Source organism: Sinocyclocheilus rhinocerous, unplaced genomic scaffold, assembly GCF_001515625.1.
Source record: "Sinocyclocheilus rhinocerous isolate Xijiao unplaced genomic scaffold, SAMN03320098_v1.1 scaffold512, whole genome shotgun sequence".
NCBI lineage: Eukaryota > Metazoa > Chordata > Actinopteri > Cypriniformes > Cyprinidae > Sinocyclocheilus > Sinocyclocheilus rhinocerous.
The window spans coordinates 495,480-516,556 of record NW_015638979.1 but is presented as its reverse complement, the minus strand read 5'-3'; the positions used below and the strand labels follow the sequence as shown (position 1 = coordinate 516,556).

Sequence of the window (21,077 nt, the reverse complement as noted above, 5' to 3'; positions counted from 1 at the left end):
CTTGGGATGTCAGAGACTTAAGGGTGGATGCTTTAGGCTTCATTTATCATATAGAATCCTTGTTCTCCACAAAGTTCAACATTACCATTCACATCTGGATTATATAGCATGGAATTCCTATGCTATGTGTTATTAGTATACTACTGCTGTTTATGGTAAGAATAAACATTCTGATATTACTTTTCTGATACAGTGTAAATAGCTTCTGCTGTTATTTCATCACCAGTCCAGTGAAGTAATGTTATTGCTCTCTTACAGCAAGTTTGTGTAATTTCAAGCCTGTGTTTTGGTGAAGCGGAAAAGCTAATTATTTGCGAGGGTGCCTGTGTGACTACACAGCCTCGATGCTCCACACGTTAAGAGCGAGGACATGTTTATTCACAGAGCTTGAAGTTAATAGAGTTCAGGCAGAGCCTTCTGTGTCATCTCTCACTAGGTTAGGACTTACAATTTGGTCACAATTGCAAACCTTTGAAAACACAGTGAAGAAGTGTCTGATGAAAGGAGGCAGACAGAAACAGGTGAGGAGAGAAAACAAGAGAAATGTGTTAAAGCATTGAGCGGCGATCATCAAGTTGACAGCTGTGGGGAGAGTCACAGAGCAAGTGATATGTTCCCAGAATAATCAGTGAGATCAATGGTATCTCATTTCCATCTGAGGGTATTCTAGATCAATACCTGAAAGACAGAAAAAGCCCTACACCAGATGGAGTTTAGGTACATTTGTGTTTCATAGATGTAATTTGTTATTTTCAGTGAATACTTCACCCTAAAATGAAAACATAAAACCAGCATAAAAGTAGCCCATAAGACTGCACTGTGCTACTTTCCAAGTCTTCTGAAGTTATGAATACATAAATAAATAAATAAATAGAAATGTAAAAGGTTTTCAGTCAATAAAGACCTACATTTCAGTCTGTTCCTCACACACACAGCTATCATATGACATCTCTATACTTGAAATGTGCATGTGTTATGTAGACTACTTTTACGGTCTTTTGTGTCATGAAGTCTATTACATGTGAATTAGTGTTTACTATTGTCATTTTTGCATTATTGACACACTATTTTCCTAATTAATGCTGTTCAGTTGCTTTGACACAATCTGTATTGTTAAAAGCGCTATATAAATAACGGTGACTTGACTTGACTTGACTTGACTTGAAGCTAGTCAGTCCCATGAACTGTCAGTGTATGGGGAAAAAAGCCCTTTTTTTCTTCTTCTTTTTTAATGTCTTTTTTTTGTTTGTCTTGAAAAACAGCTATTGTGTTTGATACGAGGGCGAGTAAATAAAGAATTTTCATTTGTGAATTATTACTCTAATCCCCTCCAAATTGAACATGCTTGTATTTTTTTCTTTCTTTCAGTCTCTGTAAAAATGAAAGGGCATATTAAGTCCTGTTTTTCAGTCAACTTGTTGTAGCGTCTGCATAGAATCACGCATGATCTTTGGGTTTTATGGTTTAAGAAGACCCTTTTAGCTTTTGACATTTGCATATAAATTACAGTCCTGGTCCCAGACGTCACACTTATATGGGTACTAAATGTCAAATGGTTCCCCCCCACTCTCAAAGAGATGCTAAACAGTTTCACCACTCGCACCTTCATGTGGGGTTTCAAACATTGCCCAAGGGACACCCCTGTCCGAACTACAGTTAATTCAAAGATCTAATCTAAATATTTATTATGAATCATAACCAGTTATAATTCGTCATAAATATTTCCCTTTTTGAGTTGAAAAACCCTACATTGTCTTCTGAGAAATCGAATCCTGTCCAGAACTTAATGCCTCTGATTGGGGTATATTTTTTTTCCTCATTTATTTGAACCTTCATTGAATGCCACAACATTCTGTGTAATGTAACAATACGGCTAATTAAAAATAAAATTAAATCAGTAGGAGAGAGTTCGATCCCAGAAATTACTCAAAATTGTCTTTAGAGTAGTATGATTCTCACCATAACGCCTACAGCAGGGTCCTCAAATCTACTTGAGAAAATTATATTTAGCATTTTTTAATGTAATACTATGCAACTTATTTTATTTAAAATCCAATGTACTATCTATACCAATAAATTACTATCAATATAGTATCGAAATAGCCTGACTGAAAAGTTGTTCTAAATGTTCCAAAGAGCATCTTGTGCTTCAAAACTGTTAGTGCTAAAAAAGAATAGTGCTAAAAAAAATCTTAAATTTTTTTTTTTTATCCACAACTTTTGTTTTCCAAGATCCTAGAAAAGAAGTGTTTGTGAGGCTTGCACAGAGAGCACATGATATGATGTAAACGCACATCCATGCAATAAACACTCTCACCATTGTAATAATATAGAATCAGTACTAAATCACAACTGTAGCTTAAATGTCATTTACAAAGCAAATCCTGTCCGAATGCAGAAACAAAAATAGTCATTCCGCTCACTACTTCCATTAACGGGATCCTGTGATCCCTTGCGCTGTAATGTAGAAGCAGTAACAGAGGCCAGTTCACTCACCATATTGACGGTGCTTCTGTGCCACTGATCTCTAGAAAGTCATATCTATCTTCTAGCTGGAAGTCTGTGAAGACTAGGGCAATGGTGTCTCCCGGCTCGGCCAGAATACTCCACGTGCAGTCAGCATTGTTGTCATACTCTGAAGGAAAGTGGGGACTTGATATTGTCCCTGTTGTTCCTCTTAACGTCCCACCACATGATCCTTCAGCTGGACAAAATAGCACAAAAGTTAGAAATTATCAGGCAAAGGTAAAATTAGTCAAATTGCACCATATAGAAATCAACATTAATTTTCAGCGCTCCTATGCCATGACTTTTGTAGTCCTTCATAAATAATGGATTAAAAATCCAGGGCTTGAATATAAGGACTGCCTCCCGATGCAGCATTTAAGACACAGGATCAGTACTGCTGTTCTCTAAAAGCAGAGTATACTGGCTACCATCCAAGTAGAAGAAGATGCAAAAGATAGTTGTTTATTTCCTTTATATATTTGTACTATTGTATTTATTTTTTTCTATCGCTTGTAATTTGTTTAAAGACTGCTTGTCTTTAATAATGTTTTAACTTTATGGCAGGTGGCTTTTTTTGCTGCAGTTTCAAAACTGGAATCAAGAATGGTGAAATTACGGGCAGCATCTAAAATTTTGGTATTGCAATTCTGTGGTTCTGATTTGCCGTGGGCATGAAGCATCAGGTATTCACAACCATGATTTATAGCCTTTATGCAGTCCTGCTTTTATACAGCAGTTCAAAAGATAAGTACGTAAATATGTAAAGCCAAGGAGTGTCACAAATACCCTCTTATGTGTGTAACTACTTTCCTACGCCAAGTATCCAGGATCTGACATTGCTAATTCAAAAAGATGTGCCTTTGTTACTAATTTGAAAATATCATGTTAGAACTAGCCATGGCAGTTTTGGAGAAGTTATTGAAGTGACAAGGCTGAAGCACAATTGTGTGACACTGTTGCCTTACAGTAGATTAAAACAAACAAAAGGTTGAGTAACTTACATTTTTAGATCCCATATTGCCAGATCATTTTCTGTTTTGTTCCGGCTGACTTATGATTCGATCACTGTATCTGAAATTGGCCCCATACCCTTAAATAGTGCATTATTTATAGGGCCAGAAGATGACATCCACAGACTTTGCAGTGCTCGGATACAGCTTTAGTATTTTGTTTGTTTGCTAGTTTGGCTGTTCACATTATTATTATCATTATTTTATTTTATTTATTTTTTTTAAATATGGCCGATATCAGATTCAAGTTTGAACTGATCACAGTCCTGAACTGAACCGAATGCCCAATAGACATACAGAATTAAACACTGAGGCCACTGAAATCAGTGTTTACGCATGTGTCACGGACCGTTAATTCATGCGCATGCGATAAGGAGGACGAGGCGAGGATGATGAAAAAGAGAGATAAGCTTTTCTAGTGTCCCCTCAAGTTTTGCTTGTCTAAAGCTGTCACCATAATTCTTACACCTCACTCTCTTCCTCCACTCACTACAGATGTCTTTCATATTGAGTGATCAAATAATTAACGGTATGTAAAATCTGGAGTGAGTCCCATCTTTGCAGAATTGTGATGAATGTCTCATATGAATTCCGATATGACTGTTCAGATTGAGTTTGCATTGCAAAACATCCAACTAGTAACTGATTTAGTACCACATATGGAAGTGTCCCAAATCAGAATCACAAAATCAGTATGTGAAACAGTATGCACTATTCCACAGTAAACATTTTAAACAGCAGTATGCTACGTTGTTGTCATATTTACTTGTGAGGTTTTAAAGTGTATTTATTTTACTTTTTTTTTTTTTTCAAGACACTGGGATAGGCTCCAGCACCCTGTAACCCTAGAATAAGTGATTTGGAAAACGGATGGTTGATTCTTTAAGTTGTGTACCAATGTCAAAAAAAAAAAGATTTAAAAGAATAAAATCATGGTTAATATTACTTCAGGTTCATTTGTTAAATTGGAAATGGAAGGCCAGTTGAGCACAATGCATTGGAGCATACAGTACACTCTCAGAAAAAAAAAAAAAGTATAGAAGTTGTCACTGGAGCGGTACCTTTTCAAAAGTTTTCAAAAAGTTTTCAAAACTTACCCATAAAGGGTGCATATTGGTACATTAAAGGTACATACTAGTACCTAAATGGTAGATATTTGTAACATTTGAAAATGTACCGCCCCAGTGACAACTTGAGTTAAAGATAAATAATTTCAAAGCACATATTAGTACCTAAAGAGTACATATTAGCGCCTTTTAAAGGGTAAAGCAACAGTTTTGTACCTTTTTCTGAGAGTGCTGAGAGTGTACTACTGCAAGCATACAGTAGTCACAGTTAGTGTTGTCAAAAGACCCGGTACTTCGGTACCAAGTCGGTACTAAAACAATTAAAAAGTTACGGTACCACGTTTTCTTAAGTACCGGTGGTACCGAGTACCCGAAAAAGTAATAATTTGATAACTTGAAACACAATTTTAAATAACTATAAAGAATGCCATTGATTTTTTGTACATTTTATTTTTGTTTAACTTTATTAATAAAAATAGTGCATTGTTCAATTAGCATGTTTTTGTGTTTTGCTTTGGTACCGAAATTGGTACCGAGAACCGTGGATTTACACTGGTATTGGTACCGAATACTGAAATTTTGGTACCGTGACAACACTAGTCACAGTATTCCATGACTGTGGAAGCCCTGCTTTTTAACCCGTCTGTCCATGTAAGCACAAAGCATCTTACCTCTACAAAATGGTGCTGGGAAATCCCATGATGCACCACTTCCTGGGCTCACTATGCACGTGAGCACTGCATGCCCCTCCAAAACGTATCCCATCACACAACTGTAGCGGATCTTGTCTCCGACGTTGTACCTGGTCCCATGGATAATCCCTCTCGGTATCAACCCTGGATTTCCACAGGTGTGACTTGGCAGAACTGGAACAGAAGACAGGAAAACAGGTTAGAAGTAAGTTTCTGCGTCACGCTGTGCCTTTCATTCTGTTTGTTCTTTTCATCATCATACACAGACTGAGCCAAGCTCTTGAGATGCCTGTCTCAGTGCGAGTCTTCGCTATGAAGCATGCACATCTGAAGCTGGCCCAGCACTAGTGCATGGGACTGCGGTGAAACCCCCACACGTAAGTTGTGCATTTCTGTGATCATGATGCTGTTTGAAGGTAAGTATTTCACGTTGACAATACAATCACAACATGAATGTGCTCTGTTCATCTGTGTCAACTGTTCAAACAGAATCTGTGCAAAACATTTTAAGAGTGAAACAATAATAATAATTTAGCGAGTAATCCGAAGCAAGACTTTTTTCAACTTTGTTTTCAGTAACATCCAATTCTGTAGTAAAATAAAAGTTATAAGGAAGATGGCTTAAAATCAGATTGAAATTAATATTGAGCCCATTTCCTTTTTTCTCACTTTCTTTGTTGTAACTTGACTTGATAAAATAATATTATGGATAATAATGATGATAATATTAATCTTCCAAATAACTTTTATTTTATTTATTTTGGCCAAATCAATTTTGATTAAACTATATATATACTGTATATATATCTATATATAGAGAGAGAGAGAGCTACAGGATGGATTCACCCATGCATAGACGTACACAGACAAAAGTAGTGAGTAATTAAACAACCAAAAGGAATAAGATAAATTATTTTGTTTTAAGTTCATTTTTCTGATCCATTGGCAGATGTTTTGACTTGATTTAAGCATTAATCTCACTAAATGTAATACATTTTAAGCAACTGTTAAAATATTTCAAAATCTTAAAAGTTTGCTTCCAAAGTAAAAACAAATTGTCATGTTTTAGTCCAAAGAAGAAAGTCCAAAAAGGGTTCAAGTAACAAAAATGTATTTAACAAAACAGAACCAGGTAATCCACTGATGAGAAGCCACATGAAAACAGCATGTACAACACAACAATAAATGCCACAAAGGGAAAAAAAACAAACTGAGGGACTTAAATGCACAAGATGATGTATAGAACACAAACAGGTGTGATCTAATTAACAAAAAACCATGGTGACTAACTATGGCGGGAAAAGAGAACAAAGGAAACAGGAACTGAAGAGAAACAAACTAAGGGTGCTTCTCAAACGGAGGGCTGCATCCTTCCTAGTTCAGTCCTTCTGAGGCTTGTAGGCTAGAGTTCTCCTCGGTATTAAATGCTAGAATGAGATGATCTAGTAAGTGTGCATTGCTATACGTCAAATATGTTCTCGCCCTCACCGTCATGACAAAATACTAATAAAACTTATTTTTGGAAAAATACTTTCTATTACAAATCCTTATATTATTGATGACATGACAGCCGAGATATGCAGCCTTCCATTTGAGAAGCACCCTAAGAGTCCATGAAAATTAAACTAAAACAGAGGATACATGTGACAGACCTTCATATCTTGTATATAATCAAAGATAAGAAATAAGAAAATTCAGTAACACTTTACAATAATGTGCAGGACACATACATTGGAGATATGGGGGTGGTAAGTGAATCTGTATTTGGGGTCCCCATTTTAAAAAATCTGCTAACTATGTTAAAGAAAATTCTAGAAAATTCTCCTGAAGGCCAGTCAGCCTTGGGAACTCATCTGAATGCTTGGAGGCAAAGATGTCTCTGCCAGCATTCATCTTTACAGACATACCAATCCAGTGTTGTTTGTTTGATCAGTCCAGTACAAAAGATATTCATCATTAGAAATGAATTTTAATAGTAGTCAGGAGATTTTTTTTTCTTGTGAACGCGACAGTAATACAGGCCAGATTAAAACTTGCATCTTCTGTATAAACTCCAAAGCTCAATATTCCTGGAACTACTAGGCCACATATGAAGCTCTGAAGCTCTGCAAGCACATTAATGTTTATATTCAAATTAGCATTTTCATATGTTAAACCAAGTGTGATGAACATTTTCATCACATAGACTTAATTTTCAGTCTGGTTCTCACACAAAGATATCACACAACTTTAAAAGACTAGAAAATACACAAGTACATAAGTCATATGGATTGTTTTAGTAGCATTAGTACTTAATAGTCCTTAATACACATTTTTATTTAGGGGTGAACAAATAAAATGTAAATTTAGTTAGTTCTAACTAAATTTTCATTTCATACAATGTTTATTCTACATTTACTCTAAAATATAAGAAAACAGAAAATGCATACTTCAGACTTTTATCAATAGGCCATATTCAATTAAATTACAGTTTTATGAACCATTACACTAAGCACTGAATATACGTTATGAAAAATACAGTATGCAGTGATGACATAGGCCTATTTGCAAAGCTACTGAAAAGCACAATAGTGTAATTTGATGAACATGTTCATATGAGACTGTGTGTTGACTTTGATTCACAGGTTTTATGAGTCATGGGAGGGTTCTTGAAGGAATCGTTTCTATTCTCAAAGAAATCATTGAGATCCTCCAAATATGAGAGGTGCCTGGAGGAATGGGCGTGTATGTTATATAACCCCTGTGGCAACTTACACAGCTAAATCTAGAGCTGACATTTAAGAGCTGAATGTTGATTCTGTTGCATTCACTGATAAATCTGCTGCAGAATGTCTCTTAGGATTCTATTTTGCTTGATTGAATTGGTTCTTACCTGGATAGAATGGTTAGTAAAATAGACAACATAAGATTTCCCAGCAATTGCTAAACTCCACAAAATTAAAGGAATAAATATAGGCTCTGCTTATGTACAGTAGCAAACATTTTAAGCCTTCACCGGCACCACGCTTCCAAAATGAAAGGTGTTCCAAAAGGTAGGAAAGATAACTTTTTTTAAATCCAAATTCTAAGGTAGCATTGCATAAATATGCCACATGCAGTACATACAGTGTAACGCAAACATATTCACCACAAAATACATCCAAGACAGAAGTAAGAGAAATGTTGTTTATAAAATTACAATACTTTCTGTTGGTAGCACAATCAAATATAAAATATAGGTACAAGGTACATAACGGTATATGCATTCAGTGCCGTAAGCATGTCTACCGAACAAATACAGCATATTTTATCCATTGCACATGTGTAACTAAGGGTGCTTTCACACCTGTAGATCGATTGCTTTGTTCCGAAACAGGGATTCAAATTATTACAATGTTGCTTTTTATTCTTGGTGCGGTTCGCTTTCATATGGCAATGTTTTTAAACGGACCAAATTTGTTAATACAAGTCACATGCGAGTAAACTGTTCTCTCAGAAGCACCAAGTAATTTGAACAGGTGATCACATTTTCTGTATACTGAGCTTGATTCATTTCCATACACGGTCGTACCGAATTGACTACAAGTGCCACAACATAGAACATAGTCCATAAAATAATCTTATTTCGAAAAAAGTGGCTATGAACAAAGCAATTTTTAGGAAACTGTTGGCTTGATAGCAGCGAACCAGCACCTGCCCGACCTCTCACTGCTGCCGACGCCATTTTGAGTCATGTTACCCTCAAAAGTTTAATGGAAAACTTTAACTTTAAATTTTCCGGGATTCCACTAGCTGTCAGAGCTGTCATCTGTCCAGATGGAACGACAACAGCTTCGCGGGCTTATTGTTGTTGTTGTTTTTTTGTAGATGTCGTTATATTAATTTATCACTTTGAGCCCAGGATTCATTGCGAAAACATTTTTAAAATGCACATACTAGGAAGAAGAGCAATAAGACGGCATTATAAAATGAAAAAGTGCGCTTTGATTTTGAATGGCGAAGACGTGCTCACCCACAGACATGCACAGGTTCATTATGAAGTATTAGCAAAACAACAAAGCTAATGCTTTTCACGGAACTTACGTAATTACCCATTATACATTGTGATATAGCCTGGTTCGTTGGTCCGTTAGATCGGATTGCTTTCTCACTACAACCGAACCGCTCCAGAGTTCGTTTTCAATCGAGCCGACACCACCTCGTTCAGGCGATCTCGGACCGATTGTTTTGGCGCGGATCCGAGCGCGATTGCCGTGTTCACATATGCCCAAACGAACCGAGCTAAGGGGGGGAAACGTGCCAGGTTCCGAAACAACAGCCAGGTGTGAAAGCACCCTAAATCCTAATTTTATATACCTTAATTTTAACAAATCAATATCAATTTTTAAATGCCAAGACGGATATTTTAAAGTTGACTTGATCTGCTGATCCATTAATAAAAGTTCACTAGGCATGTAAACAATATGTCACGTAGCATTACATTTACCTCAGGCGAGTCATTCAGTGTCCACAGCTTGGTTATCTATTCATTATATTTTACTTAACCTGAATTGGAGTAGAAACACTTCATAATTATGTAATTATATTTCAAAGTTAATGTAAAAACTGCCTTTTGTGCAATTTACTTTTTTTTTTTTTTGTTAAAAAAATAGTTTGGGCTCCGTTGTTAACTGTAACTTTTAATATGATAGTAATGTGCAAGCAATACAGCAAGTTTACAGCATTATCTGAGATATATTTTTTTATCCTTAAGAACATTTTAATTAGAATTGAAATTATTTAAAGGCAGGACACAATTTGTCTAGTAAACCTGCATAAAAACAACAATAACAAGAGCAACAGTTTTATGCTTAGTTTTCCCCGATGGGACGATGGGAAAAAACAATGGAAAAGCAGCACAGTAGAATGCAAAATGCGCATTCTAAACAGCCCCTTAGAGCAGATTTTAATCCTGGTCCTGGGGACCCCCAACTCCGCACATTTTGCATGTCTCCCTTACTGAACACATCTGATTCAGATCATCAGCTCTTTAGGGGAGAGATCCATGAAATGAACTAAGTGTGTCAAATGAAGGAAACATACAAAATGTGCAGAGCAAGGGGTCCCCAGGACTAGGATTAAGAACCACTGCTTTAGAGAATAAGGTTGCTAGTTTAGCATCATGCTAACGCTAAATTTTATTTACAGTAAGTCACTTCTGAGTCAAGTTGCCTGTGCATTTGTGTGAACACTGTAAAGTGTTCCAAATCACCCACATGAAGGTTGGATTTCAGTTGCAGGCTATGTAGGTTATAGGCACCAAAGCAGCTTTCTAGTTTTTGGAACACAGCCACAGTTTTAAATTCTTTTGACGTGTGTTTTTGGCCAAATCTTGTTTTGAAAGTACAATGATACCTGTAGGCTATGTCCCACCAGTAGGCTTACCCTTCCAGCTGTCACTGATAAGCATTTTAAGTTCAAAAGAGACCACACTGAGAAAAGTGGATTTTGGAGGATGTTCATTTAATTGAGTCAGCCCTTTATGTATTTGGGTCTCATTTGGATGCATCTACTAATGAGTTTTAGCAATGTCATTAGCAGAATTAAACAGATATTTAAATTCAAAATTAAACAGGCATGGTTTACTTGGTAGCATGTTATTTAAATCACCTCAAAATTGCGTCCTGGCTGACATGGCTTAGTTGGAACAAGATGTGTCATCGTCAACACAGTTGTGATTTTGGAATAGCTCTTTTTGGCACAACTGTACATTCATATTCATGGTTTTGCACTCATAATGTGCTCAGCTCCAGTGAAAAAGCTGTGTCCCAGCAGACGTAGGATGGAGCATCCAAGCCTATGAAAATGTTGTCTGTCTGCTGCTCTATTTTAAGCATTTAGGACTTGCAATTGATTTAATCTGGAATAATTCATTGTGGAAATGTCTGCCCACTGAGATCCCGGTCTACTGGAATAGCTCTGTTCATTAATCATATTTTCACATTGATGATGTAGCCTGCTGTGCAGGATTCAGAGGGAGTTTGGTAAATATTTGATTTATTATCTGATTAATCATACGTGAAGGCCAATTTTAATACATTTAAATGTAACATTAGGAAATGTGCATTTTTGAAATGCATCCACATTGCTTTTTTTTTTTTTTGCCTTGTCATTGAGTATCTCATCATGAATAAGTAATGTTATTTATTTTTTATTTTTTTTTAAACCACTGCACGGCTGGATATGTTTATCAATTTTGTTGATCTCATAATTTTTCCACAACATCAAATGAAAGTTTTGTCAGTAATACACCCACCACAAATCTGAATGCAATGAGATCTAAAGCATGAACATAAAACATACTTCTACTCTTAAAGCTGATTAGTCAGTAGAGTGGGGCTGTCCAAAAAAAAAAAAAAAACCTTTTACAGCTATGATATCAAACACCTGTTCATCACTGTACAACACTGATTGAAACCAACAATTAGCATTAGTTTACATGTCAAGGACTATTTTCTTCTAGCAGAAATATGACTTCATCCATCCAACTTCATCCAGCTATTTAATAAAATTTGAAAATGTGTTTTATATTGTTATGTGGTACCTTTTACAACTTAAAAAATATGCTTTTGTTTCACATATCTCTCTTTGTTAATTATAATGTGATTATTTACATAAAAACAAGAAACTAAACATGGAAATAAAAAGCAGTTGTCTAGAGTTAAAGACCTAAAGTCATTGCTCATGGAAGGACCAAGATCTAGCTCACATGAGGTATCTATAATATGTCTACAATATAAAACATATTAGACTGACAAACCAGCTATTAACACAAAACTATAACAAAAACGTTCTGTTATTATCAAACCAAAAATTGGACTGTCATTTCCTGTAGGATTGTGCCATTTATGAAGTGGCTTTTTGAGGGATATTACACAAGACTATTAGATTTATTGGCCCATTATTGTCACGGTGCGTGCGGGGAGATGAAGCGAGGACTCAAGTGCAGGAGAAATGGTTATTTATTTTGATAATAAAAATGAAACAAAAACAAACTCAAACCACCCCGAAGGGGAAAAACAGACAGGCAGACCTAAAGCTGCACACATGCAGACACGAAACACACACAATGAGAAATGACGGATCAGCACAGGATGACAGACACAAGGAGAATAAATGGGAACCAAACGAGGAGGCTAACGAGGGAGACACAGGTGGATCAACTTAAACTATAACGAGGTAACAAGATGGGAGGGGCAAGACAATAGACAGGAGAGAGCACATGGCGACAGCCAAACACAACACAAGCCATGTGCTCCCAGAACACAGTCATCTGGTGGCCCTCCTGGGCACACCCGCTGCAGACTGCGACAATTATAACATTCTCAAGAAAACACGTTTTGTTTGTGAAACATTTTAGTCAAAGAAAATTATAAATACCTGAAATATTAATAAATTGCTATTATTTATTTCCATGTTATGACAAACTGTGTATAAAATGGCATAAAACTTGGCATAATAAAAATATTGGCATACAAATTTTATAATACTTCATGTATGCAATGTTTCTCACCAAGTTGATGTGTGAATCCTATTCTATTATTCCTCAAGGTACTCTTAGAGGCTTTGTGAATGACAGTTCCGGCACTGATTAGTGTCTCATAAGATCAACACCTAATTGAGCCTCTCTCTCTTCCTGTGACATTGAGAGAGATCAATAGAGTAGTTAAGCCTGACACTCTGGGTCTAAAACCCATTTCCCATTTCCTTCATCGGACCTGAAGCAATGGATGGGAAAAGCCGAAACCTCTCAGCAGGAGAGGGACATGGATCAGGAAGTGCGGAGAATCGGCTCAGAGGGGAGGTGTTTGGGCTGTGAAAGTGCAAAGGTGCTGGAATGAAAAAGCTAGCTGGCCCTAACATGTGACAGCCGTCTGAAGGGACCCTGCAGGGCCACAGACAGAGAAGGAGAGGCAGTGATGGCGAGTTTTTTTTTGCATTTTGCATTTTGCAATGGAAACACACAGCACAACAGGAGTCAGGGCTTAAACCCACAGCTCGAGTAGCTGCACCTAAGACACGTACTGTATAACACCAAAACACTTGTTACACTTCACTGAGTAAGAATATAAACAGCACACTAAAAATCTGAGATTTCACTACAAATAATCATTAATATCTGATGGAAATTACTGATATGGTCCATTTTTAAAAAAAAATCAGTGGTTCTTTTTTATTTTGCTATTCCTATGGTTGAATGCCTCTTGGTTAAAAGACCTTCTAAGTTGTTGTCTAATTTCCTACACTTTGCCACATTATTTCTGAATTAGAGAGCTTTTCATACAAGTTTTCCACTGAATGTCAGAGCTGGGGACCATTGGTGAGCAAATCACAGTTTGCCTTACGAGTGTTGCGAATATATTTAAACATGAAAAAAAAAAAAACTGGTTTGCATCTTTATCCCATCATTAGCTGCTACTGATGCTATATCGAATATCAGAGTTCCTCTTCAGGAACTCGAGCTGCGTCGGAAACGCTAGGGGAACGCCTTCTGTGACCACGCTCTGAATAACATGTGAAATCAGTCCAATAGCTGAGCGGGACGTCACGGGCGGGTGACGTCATGACCAGGAAGCTATAAAAGCACGTGCGGCGGAGCCAGCGTCAGCTTTCTGTCATTCAGCGAAGCGCTCTGTGTGTGTCAGTCATATTTATTGTTGTCTGTCAATTGTGAAAGTCTATAAGCTCCAGCTATGTCTAAGCTCATGCAAAGACAAAGCATTTCAAGGGCGAGAGCAAGCCACGTTGTAGGTTGTGTGTTCCTCCCTGCCCAAAGAAAACGTTATATCACGAGTGGGGATACACACAGCCTGTGCGTGGTTTGCTTGGGAGCGAAGCACAGTTGTTACTGCCTTGCTTCGCTCTCAGAGGGCTCTCTTTGAGGAGCGAGCCTTCACTAGCGTTCCTCGCGGTGCCGGCCCCGCTTTCGCCGAGGCGGAGCGGCGGCTGTGCTCGTGGGTTTCGCATATGGATCTGCTTCCTAATCACCAGATCCGGCGCCCGCTCTCGGGGTTTCGGAAGCCCGCGCTGCGGTCCTTCCCACCGGAGAGAGGGCGCGACGCTCCGCCTGTCTTTCTCCGAAGAGATTGATACGGAGGGCGTCAAAGAGCTCGCCAGTTGCACAAGCATCAGTTACACAAGCATATTATGCCTGATATTATAATGAGCAGCAATTAATAAGGAGTGGAGCTCGCGCAGTCGGCGGATTGTGTTTTTTCCCGCTGTTAAGCGCTCCGCTCTCGCCGGGCACGCTCCGAGGAGTGTGTCCGTGCCTGTGATCTTGCGATTGCGGTCCCGCTGCTGCTGAGGCACGGCGGCGACTGAGAATGCGGAGATCGCACATGATCTAGCAGACGGGTTGGGGACGGCTCTTCCTATCTCCACCCATGTTCGCTAGATCTAGAGCTCGTTCAGTTCTGGAGAGAGTGCGCCGGGACGGGACCCGTCTGTTGTTAGTAACCCCGTTCTGGCCGGGACGAGTTGGGTCTCAGGCCTGATTTCTCTCCTCGACGCCCTAGCGTTTCCGACGCAGCGTCTCGTTCCCTCGAGGAACTAGGGTTACATACGTAACCTGAGACGTTATGTAGGTATATAACTTGCTGTAAAAAAGTACAGTAAATTTGTACTGTAAAAATAATGAAGCAACAATTTAAAGTTTACTGATTTACAGTAAAAAAAAACAAACATATAACAACATTTAATAACATACTGTAAGATGTAGCTTTAAACCCTATGTACATAACCAACCCTCTACACTGCGAGTAAATCACTCGCATATTCAACTAAATCCTCACTCTGGGCGGCTAAATGATGTCTAATATTAGCCAATGGCTAATAAATTCTCAGATTTTACTCGCCAGTGTGTGAGTTGGAGGCTGAGTATATGATTAGCACAGATATATTTTCACTCACAGAACACTCTGACTGAGCGCTTCAGAGTTTCACTCTCCGTCAAGCGATCTGTGATATTTATCATTTCATCTCAATGGATGCGCAGCGCACCTGTGTTTGTGTATTTAGCGTAACGTAAACTCTAGTGTGAAGGCGCACACTCGCCGTCGCTTTCTCTCCCACGCGCAAAGAGCGAGAGTCTTACATAACATGCAGATGCTTGACTGACTGATATTAAGAGTGTACTTTCAGATATTTAAAAAGCTGTACCATTTTACAAACATTATATATGTTTGTAAAATGGCATAACTTAATAATAATAATTATAATAATAATAATATATATAGTATAGTATTTCAGTCTGTCGAGTAAACAAAAAAATATACTAGCCAATGGCGATTCAATTGCCAAGGTGTCCGTAGAGGGTTGATAACTGATATGAAAAAAATAAGAAACAGTTATTTCAATGAAAATCCATCAAATGTGAGCAGTCACTGAATTTTAGCAATCAATTTACTGTATTTACTGAATACACAAATATATGATGACTTCTTTTTAACTTACAAAAACTGTACATTTAACAGTACTTTACTGTACAATTAATAATATTTCCAATGACCTATTACAGTTTTTTACCGTATAGAGTAAGGGAACTTATTTTTAGCCAATTAACAGATTTTTACTCTGTTTTTTTTTTTTAATCAGTGCATTTGTAATTAATTTTAATAGTAAACAGAAGGTAAAAATAAAGACTCTGAAGTAGCTGTACAGTATGACCGAAGTAAAAACGGGGCAGCAATCAACTAAAGGTGCTTTGTAAAACAATGCAACTCATTCTGTAAGTGTAGTCCGCTCCTGTTCATTATTATGGGAGTAATCTTGGATCTTTTGTTGTTTCTGGTGTAAAGTTAGTGTGCAATTCCCTGTTGTAGTCACAGTAGAGGTAACATAATTTGGATTCCCAATAAAATTGTTTTTGTTCAGATTAATGAGCATGCCACATTTTTACGATTGTGTGGGGACTTGACCAAGCAATAGTTTACCTGCCAGGTCATACCATGTCACCTCTATTGAGAATGATATTTCACCGGAGGCAACCTTAATGCAAAAATCAATATAGGCTATTCTCTCTGAATAAATGGCCAGTGTCTCTGAACTCTGTCATATGTTGGAACCATTTATTTGATTGTCTATTGTATAAGGAGCAGTGTTAAGCACACTCGATAGTAGCACAGTCATTGCATGCTTTAATAATGTACAACACTGCGTAAATGGCAAGAATTTGCTAAACAACATATTGTTCTGTACTGTGGTGCAGAGGAAAAACACAGTAAAACATTGATATGTTGATATTTTTAAATTATTTTCTGTAATTTTATCAAACAGGATGGAATGTTTTAGAGTGACAAACTAGCTACAAAACACCACAAAATATCACAGACAAGCCCATTTCTAATGTGCTCATGTGCTGTTGTTTTCCCACTAACAATGATCAGGGTACTGGGCATAAGGTAACATGCACTATATGAACAAAAGTATTAGAAGACCAGAGCATTACACCAACAGTGACTTTACAGTTTTTCTCAATCGATTTGACACTTTTCTCCAATGCAATGTACTTGTTCTCAAAACAATTAACACAGCCATCCAAACACAAAATTATCTCAACTAAACAGTTCTACTTTACTGCAAAATGAAGCACTGCAATTTTTTCTAGTAATGCATTTATTAAAAGTAAATATTAACATAAAATCTATAGGTGTGTTCTCTATTGATTATAAAACACATTCAGCTGTAGATGCACAAATATGCTAATGAAAATACATGTTTATTGCGATCCTTCAACAGTTTTGTATATATATATAGTGTATATCTTAAACGTTATCACCCATTAGAAAAAAAAAAAAACGAATTGCCCCTTTAAACTTAAAATGTTTGTGCCACCTTTATCAGCAGGAACAGCAAACAAACTTTTCTGATAACTACAGAGCAGTCTTTTACAGCACAGTGGTGGATTATACACACACACACACACACACACACAAGCACACACATATAAGCATACATACATATGCACATATATATATATATATATATATATACACACACACATATGTATGTATGTATGTATGTATGTGTATATGCATATGCATATGTGTGTGTGTACACATGTGTGTGTGTTTGCTGTATACATGAATTATCCTATTAACTGCATTTACTGTGTTGAGTGTATGATTAACCGAATAGTTATCAGTCTAGGGCCAATCGAAAATATACTATGTTCATTTGATCGAATGACAAATTACAGCGTTTTGTTTGTTGTGTTTGGACAAATGGTACATAAAAGTTTATGATTTGGTTAAAAAAATAAAAATTATTTTTATTATAATTTTAAAGTATTGGTTGGTTGTATTAACAATTGTGAAAACATTTGAGAGTTTTGTGCACATTGTTTTGAGAAAATGATTTGCATGATTTGAAAATTGTATGAAATTAATAAAAACATACAATCTGTTTAGGACAATTACAAAGTGTTCCGATCACCTGAGTTTGGAGAAATGTGCAAAATCCATTGAGAAAAACTGTACTAATCGATGGAATAATCGGTAGAATACTCGATTACTAAAATAATCGACAGCTACAGCCCTAATATACACATTACATACATACATCATACATACATATACACATATATATATATATATATATATATATATATACACACACACATATGTATGTATGTATGTATGTATGTGTATATGCATATGCATATGTGTGTGTGTACACATGTGTGTGTGTTTGCTGTATACATGAATTATCCTATTAACTGCATTTACTGTGTTGAGTGTATGATTAACCGAATAGTTATCAGTCTAGGGCCAATCGAAAATATACTATGTTCATTTGATCGAATGACAAATTACAGCGTTTTGTTTGTTGTGTTTGGACAAATGGTACATAAAAGTTTATGATTTGGTTAAAAAAATAAAAATTATTTTTATTATAATTTTAAAGTATTGGTTGGTTGTATTAACAATTGTGAAAACATTTGAGAGTTTTGTGCACATTGTTTTGAGAAAATGATTTGCATGATTTGAAAATTGTATGAAATTAATAAAAACATACAATCTGTTTAGGACAATTACAAAGTGTTCCGATCACCTGAGTTTGGAGAAATGTGCAAAATCCATTGAGAAAAACTGTAATCAAGTCAAGTCACCTTTATTTATGTAGTGCTTCATGCAATACAGATTGTTTCACAGTGATAAGCTCTAAAAAGACAATAGTAAACAGTCATTATTTAGGCCTAGATGAAATCAGTTTATTGTTGATTCAGTTCTGTTCAATAACTGTGTAAAGTTCATCAATTATGAAGAGTTTGAAGCAGCTCTGGAGACAGTGAAAACAGTGATGTCATTATCCAGTTCAGATCAGTTCTCATTCAGTAGTGTCTGTGCAGTCAAGTCAATATTATTGACAAATATTATGTGTCCCCAACTAAGCAAGCCAGTGGTAACTCTGGCAAGGAACCTAAACTCCATCGGCGACAGAAATGGAGGGGGAAAAAATGGAGTGTTTCTGTGGAAATGTTTTCCCATTCATCCAATAGAACATTTTTGAGGTCAGACATTAATGCTGGTGTGGAATCTCCCTTCCAGCTCATCCCTAAGGTGTTTGATGGGGTTGAGGTCAGGGCTCTGTGTGGGCCAGTCAAGTTTTTCAACACCAAACTCAACCAACCACGTATTTATGGACTGGGGCACAGTCATGCTGGAGTAGAAAAGGGCCTTCCCCAAACTGTTTCTACAAAGTTTGAAGCAACAAAAGTTTGAACCCAACCCCTGAAAAAAGTACCATACTTGAATACACTGAGCTCTTCAGAATGACCCACTTTTTTCACAAATGTTTGTAAATGCAGACTGTGGTACTACATTTGAATCTGAACATACTTCAGGACCGGTAAAAAAAAAAAAATACAGTAAATAAATAAATATATATATATATATATATATGAATATTGGTAGTATGAATTAAATTGGGAAGTCCTATGTCCATCATGTTGTAACTATCGCATGACCTACCAGCATCAATTGCGTTGCTGCACTGCCCTTCATAAATCATCTCCCTTGGCCTCATGGGACAGTAAAGTGTCCATCAACCGCACACTTCAGAATCTGGGCATAAGCAGTAGGTCATCTGTGTACTTTTCCCCTACTCTTTTTTCCAAATACTATGATTTTAAACATACTACATACTTTTGCTTTTTGGCTGATATCAAGGCTTTGATGTCTTAATAGCTGACAGTTGAAGGAAGTGGTAAGGCTCAGTGCACACCATGTACCTCGATGGCCTTGCAAACCTGTTTTTGTTTGTTTGTTTGTTTTTTGAATAAGCACATTTTTAGAAACCCTTGTATAGTTTGTTTACATCTCTTTTTTTCACAGCATAAAAATTTGATGTCTCATGATATGGCTCATTTAACATATATGCCTTGATAGATTTGCCGGAAGGGCACAAAACATAGACCAAAATGTTGCCGGCATGCAGTGAATATCAATGGTATTTGTAGGGAAAATTGAGAGAGTCCTTTTTTAACAGTGGCTAACCAAATAACCTGATTAGCATTTTGCTTTATTGAATCTCCCATTACAGTGGGACAGGGAGGCCAATTTTCTGTTCATTACTGCAGCCACTGTTCTGATGCATGCTAGTTGCTGTTTGACACACTCCTGTAGCCACCACATCCTAGCACCACATTCCCATCACATCTGCTTCACATATCACTAACAACTTAATTTATGGTATATATCACATTTAAGTGTATTTTTTTGCAGGAAATTCAACCTTGTTCATTTATAACATATAGCAATTATATAATTTAATAATCCATTCAATACTTTTCAAAATAAAGTACTTTATCTGATTTAATTGTTTTATTTGAGAACTTGATGGATGTAATATATATATATATATATATATTAAAATAAAAGATATGCAATATAAATTGCACAAGTTACATAATATGTAATTAGCTAAATAATATTGGATATATGTTTCAAAATATCATGTGTGCATTAAGCCTTGCAGTGTAATTGCAGACAAGTCATTCCTAATATTATTTTTTTAATGCACGTCTTAATATTAAACTTGTTTGGATTTTTAAAGATATAAGTAATATATCAATGTTTCAAAAGATGATTAAAAATATCAAAATCAACTTGACCACAGGTAAACCAACTCTTAATCCCATGCTAACTTTAGCTCTTTATTTCTAACCTGGTGGGCATACTTTTATTTATTTGAATAAAATATACATGTATGCATGCATGTATGCGTGTATGTATGTGTGTATGTATTTAGACTTAGTGTAAATAATCAAGTTACAAAATGTGCTTGAACTTGGCACAATATTAACGTTGTGCTTAACGTTGTTATTAGGGCTGTCAATCGATTAAAATGTTTAATCTGATTAATCACATCCTTTTTCTGTGATTAATCGTGACTAATCGCACACTTCATGAAATTAAGCATAGACCATTTATCTTGGTATGTTTATTAGGTTCATGTTCCATCCATAGGAATTAGGGATGGCCGATATCTTATTGTTTGCGATATACCGGTAAAAATTCTCCACACGATAAGAATTCGTCTTCCCGCAATAATAACGATAAAGTCTAGTTGTTGACATATTTCTGTGTGCGACTGTGTGAAGTGACGTGAAGGAAGGCGGACGTGAAATTGAGCAGCTCCTTCTACAATCTGGAACAGGTTTGGATAGGGCAGTACAGTGCGACAAAAATCGGTCTGAGCCTTGAGTAAATTGAGCACGTGTGCGACACAGTTTTACATGTGTAGGAGTTGTTAACAAACCTGTTGTCCAACAAAGATAT

General features: G+C 36.6%; 1 protein-coding gene across 1 annotated transcript in view; it reads right to left on the bottom strand.

The window, feature by feature from the left end:
- Nucleotides 1-21,077, bottom strand: part of LOC107750749 (CUB and sushi domain-containing protein 1) — a 495,842-nt gene that overhangs the window by 193,424 nt on the left and 281,341 nt on the right. The window contains exons 4-5 of the mRNA XM_016566272.1: nucleotides 5,257-5,451; nucleotides 2,497-2,704 (exon numbers count right to left, since the gene is read on the bottom strand). Of these exons, the coding sequence (XP_016421758.1) occupies nucleotides 2,497-2,704; nucleotides 5,257-5,451 (403 nt within the window). The remainder of the gene's footprint in view (nucleotides 1-2,496; nucleotides 2,705-5,256; nucleotides 5,452-21,077) is intronic.